This window comes from Mastomys coucha, unplaced genomic scaffold (assembly GCF_008632895.1).
Source record: "Mastomys coucha isolate ucsf_1 unplaced genomic scaffold, UCSF_Mcou_1 pScaffold22, whole genome shotgun sequence".
NCBI classification, from domain to species: domain Eukaryota; kingdom Metazoa; phylum Chordata; class Mammalia; order Rodentia; family Muridae; genus Mastomys; species Mastomys coucha.
Genome location: NW_022196905.1, coordinates 169,041,948 through 169,047,293, shown reverse-complemented (window position 1 = coordinate 169,047,293; position 5,346 = coordinate 169,041,948). Strand labels below are relative to the sequence as shown.

The 5,346-nt window shown below is 37.4% G+C and overlaps 1 protein-coding gene across 1 annotated transcript in view; it reads right to left on the bottom strand.

Annotated features, from left to right (window-relative positions):
- LOC116069095 (ankyrin repeat domain-containing protein 26-like) overlaps nt 1-5,140 on the bottom strand; it is a 36,059-nt gene extending 30,919 nt beyond the window's left edge. Inside the window, exons 1-3 of the mRNA XM_031339452.1 lie at nt 4,889-5,140; nt 2,690-2,723; nt 179-242 (exon numbers count right to left, since the gene is read on the bottom strand). Coding sequence (XP_031195312.1) covers nt 179-221 — 43 coding nt within the window. The 5' untranslated portion in view covers nt 222-242; nt 2,690-2,723; nt 4,889-5,140. The remainder of the gene's footprint in view (nt 1-178; nt 243-2,689; nt 2,724-4,888) is intronic.
- Between the last annotated feature and the right edge of the window lie 206 nt (nt 5,141-5,346).

Genomic DNA, 5,346 nt, shown 5'->3' with positions numbered 1-5,346 from the left:
AGGGAAGGAGGGAGGGAGGAAGAGAGGGAGGAAGGAAGGAAGGAAGGAAAAATTTCATAAGAATGTAAAATATCAGGAATACTGAAAACTCTGAAAAATAAGAGGGATTAGACAGTTGATTTGTATACATATTCTAATAAAATTAAGTGTAAAGTACGTTTGTGTTTCGATAACTCACCATTTTCTGAAACTGATTCAGATGACTGAGTTACATCAACCATAGCTCTGACTTCTTTTGTTACCTAAGAGATAAATACCATTGTAAAAAAGATAAAAAGTATCAATATAAAAGTAGCAATTACTCATTTTATACAAAGCCAAGGAAACCACTGAAGAGAAATCTGTTTTGAAAATTTGACACATTTTATCAGTTCTTTGAGTTTCATACAGTGCGTTTCCCTCATATTTACCCCTCCCTTAATTCTTCCCAAGACCACCCTTCTTCCCTACCCAACCAACTTTGTGTCCTTGTTTGTTAATCCTTAAAGATCAGTACTCTGGTGCCCTAAACTTCTTAGCTGGGCTGCCTTCCCAAACCAAGGAAACTATTAGAGAAAACGATCTCCCTCTCACAGATGCATGCCAGAAGCTGCAAGGCTAGTGATGGGGTTGTATACCTAAACTTCGTGTTGGAATTTTGTCTGGCTTGAGCTCACCCAGGTCTGACATGTGCTACTACAATTACTGAGAATCATATGTGCAACTGCCCTTCTGTGTTTAAAAACTAACGTTTCCTGGTAGTCATCAACTACCTCTGGCTCTTACATCCTTTCCGTCCCATCTTCAGCAATAATTGCTGAGCCCTGGGAACAGGAATGAGATATATATGTTCCCTTTAAGGTTGAGCATTCTGCAGTTTCATATTCTCTGCACAGTAGCCTGTCTTGGGTCACTGTGCTAATCACTATTGCAAACAGAAGCTTTTTAAATGAAGGCAGTTAGAGGTACGCTGATTGGTGAGTATAACAACGTTATGAGAAGTCAGTTTAACAGTATGTCCACTTAGCAGCTTACTAATCGTAAGTTCTTTCCTAGGGCCTGTGACCCAGTAACCCAGCTAGCCTGAAGTTTTTAGTCCAGTAATGGTGCTCATATGGGCTTCATCTCACAAAGTAAACTTTTAATATAATCAGAAAGTGGTTGTTTACTCTTAGAATGTTAGCGCCACTGTTAAACACTTAGGCGTAGCTTCCAGGCCAGTCATTACGGTAATTCAAAGGGTTCACAGCTAAATAAGGTTGAGATTCCATTTCTCCTTCAGTAGTTTGTATAGCACCTTTCAGCACTATGAAAGCTAACCAGTAGGGAAGGAGCTTCCATTCATCACAGCTTGATTTTTTGTCATGTTCTATGACACAAGTAAGTGATGTCTTCAGGAAAATGCAACTTAAAAATTTCTTTGAGAACCCATCTCATCCAAGTCAGAATGTCTAAGGTCAACAACAATGCAAATGACTACAAATGGATACAAAGAAATTGTATCTATTGCTGCTGGGAACGGTAACTGGGGTAACAACTACAAAAATCAATGTGGAAGTTTCTCAGGGAGTTAAAAATAGATCTACCATAAAATCCCGTTATACAGCTCTCTGGAATATACACAAAGGTGCCACACCCTACTCTAAAGATATCCACTCATTCGTGTTGATTGATGCTTGACTCACAATAGGTAGGAAATGCAAACAGTCTAAATGGCCATCAGCTGATGAATAGATATTGAAATTGTGGCACATTTGTGCAATGGAATTTCACTCAGTTGTTAAGACAAATAACATTATGAAATTCATAGGTAAACGGATAGAGCTAGAGATAATCATTCCTAATGAGATAACCCAGACCGAAAAAGGCAAATGCCAGATGTTCTTTCTAATATGTGTATGTTAGCTTTGAATTTCAGGTATGTGTGTTTAACTTGGAATACCCAAAGAGCTCAGGGAATTACTAAGGGGCCATAGCCACGAACTTTAAAGGGAGAAAAGCTATAGAGGTATAAAGTGTTCACAAGGGAATAATTAAACAAGAAGGTTAAAGTAGGGTGGTAGAGAGCAAAGAGTAGGGTAGAAGAGAGGATTTGGAGAGGAATAAGTAATACTAAAGACATTGTTTAAAAGACATGTGGAAATCTATTACTGTAGACTCTTCCAGAGAAAGAAAGTTAAAACAGAGCTACCTGATAATATGGCAACAATATCTCTTTTGGATACCAGAAACTAACAACTTAAAAGCCCAGTACCAGGAATGGGCTTCTTCTTTTGGAGTTGTTAGCCAGGGATGTACCATATAATCCCAAACATTATAGCCTATTGCCATTATTCGTGGTTGTCCTCTAGAATTTAACAGTAAAATGGAGACTTTTATCAATCACCACTTTTTCATAGACACATTTAAAAAAAAAAAAGGTGTTTTTTAGACAGAAGGGATATCAAAATTCCTTTTATCTCTTATTTTCTTTATATTTTGAGATGGTCTTATCTGTGTCCCACACTGGCTTGGAACTCCCCACGCGTGAAAATTTCCCTGCTTTGAACTTCTAAGAGTTGATACTCCTGATGTGTCTGAGTTTGGGGACCTTTTTTTACCTCTTCATTGTATGTTTTATGATGTATTTTAACTTTGAGTTTCATAAAGTTTCACAGCCTTTTACATAACACTTTGAGTAAAAAACTACAGTTTATTATTTTTACAATACCTTATGTTTTTCCTTAGATTTTTTCTTTCGGGGCCTATAAAAAGCACAAGTTAATATCACAAAAATTATAAAATCCAAAATAAAAATAATATCTAAAAAGTTTTAATTATTTATAGAAGCATACCCTTTTGTAACTATCCTATTTATTAAGTAAATATTGGAAAATCAGGATGCTATTCACATTTTGATACACAGCAATAAACAAAATTAATTTTTAATTAAACTTTTACAAACATTAAAATCTATTTGAAAAATACTGTTTAATTCCTTAAATGAAGGAAACAATAAGAATATTAAGAAGTAGATTTTTCAGGATCAACTATACGGTTACTGAGCATTATTCTGAGTATTCTAATTGCTATAAATAGGTTGAACTAACTACAATTTTGTTAAATAGAAGATAGATTAGGTATTTTATAAAGTAAAGATCTAGTCAAAGAAATACCAAGTATCTTGCTGAAATATAAACAGCAGGTCAATTACAAACAAGAATTCATATCTCAGAATTCTGTCTGTACAACATGTAATGTATAATATTCTAAAAGCTTTATTACATTTCTTAATGAAATCAAAATGAAAAATATCCTCTTACAATGGAAAGGTATAAATAGAATAAGTTAGCTTGTCAGAAACCTTTAAGGGGAATGCATCATGCTTTCTTGTGCTTGGACACACAAATTGAATACCCATATTCCTCTCAAATGTATCCTTTCTAAACATCATAAAAACATAATCTAAAAGATATCAGAAAAAAAAGAAATCTAATCCATGTTCTACATTATTCTCCAATTATTTTATGTTTTCTATTGCCTTTTTTCATAATTTTTTTCTCTAGGATTTACTGCACTTATCTATTACATTTGGGCTTCCACGGTGACCACATATATGTGTGTGTGTGTGTGTGTGTATACATATATGTATATATAATTATATATACTATATATATAATTATAGCTGGTCATTGGCTAGTGAGAAAAGATTGGTTTCTTCCATGAACAAGCTCCCATATAGGTTGTCTAATTCTACATGGGCAGCAGATACAAATATATAAGAACAATGCTGAATAGACTCAAAATATTACATATATCAGTATATGAATATATACAGTATGCATATATGTGATAATTAACTATGAGTCATAACTTGGGGAGATAAAGGGGACATGAGATGAGATAATGGTGGAGTTGAGAATAGCATACATGCCACACTCATGTATAAAGTCCCCAAACGTTTCATTAAAAATTCTGAACTCTATAATAGGAATGAATATGAAAAACTTCTGGAAATAATGTGATTAAAGTTTGAGTTTAGGTAAAATGTACATGGAGTCAATGTGGAAAATTCAGTGTAATACACAGCAAAACATCTTCTATGTGGGTGATGTCTTCATTAAAAATGCACTTTATGTCATAACATAATTTTGCATTTAGCACAGTGCAGCATGTTAGTGCTAGATACAGCCTTCTGCTTCCATTTTTTGTTGTTGCTCAGTTTTTATGTGTGTTGTATATGCTTTGAACAAAGTGGTGGAGTTTGTTGATTTTTGGTTTTGTGTTTTTGTTTGTTTTTTCTCTTGTCAGGATGACACAAGCCTACAGTCATCTGGAAAGAACCTCAGTTGAAAGGTACCCTCCACTTCTGGGGCTATTGTGATGATTAATGGTTGGTGTGGGATGCCCCAGTTCATTAGTTCATTAAGGGTAGTGTCATTCCTTGACTGCTGGTCCTGAGCTGATAATCCTGAGTTGTATAACAAAGCGGACTGAGCAAGCCACTAAGAGCAAGCTGGGAAGCAGCACCCTCCATGGCCTCTGCATCAGCCCCTGCCTCCAGGCTCCTCAGTGCTTGAGTTCCTGTCCTGATTGCTTTTGCTGATGAACTACACAAATGAACTCTTTCCTCCTGAAGTTGCTTTTGGTCGTGGTGTTTCATCAGAGCAAGCCAAGACAAGCCTCAGGCACGGCGCCACTGAGTTCTGGTTCTAACCTGTATGAAACAAAGTTTTATTGAGTGAAGCATGTAAAAGAACATCGCTTTCTTCAAATCTGACAACCCTGATTATTACCTTTTGGATAAAATCCTTAACACTGTAGTTTGTGTGCCCTCATAAAGCATAGAATTTGTCTTATGAAAATTATGCCAAATTAGAATTTCTTATAGGACAGTAGCAATTGTCTACCACTGGATATATGCTGTTACCGATCGTGCTTTGCATTCTCCTCAGTAAGAGATCTCTGGTTGTTAATTTCACCAGATTTTCTCTGTAGGACCAGTTCATCAGTTGCAGAAGCAATAGCGGATGTAGCAGCAGCACCACCACCATCACCAGCACCAGCAGTAACAAAAGTACCATCAGCAGCAGCACCACCAGCAGCAGCACCAGCAGCAGCAGCAACACCAGCAACACCAGCAGCACCAGCACCAGCAGCAACACCAGCACCAGCAGCAGCAGCAGCACCACCAGCAGCAGCAGCACCAGCACCAGCAGCAGCACCAGCACCAGCAGCACCAGCAACAGCAGCACCAGCAACAGCAGCAGCACCAGCAGCAGCAGGACCAGCAGGAGCAACAGCAGCAGGAGCAGCAGCAGCACCAGCAGCAGCAGCACCAGCACCAGCAGCAGCAGCACCAGCAGCAGCAGGACCAGCAGTAGCAAC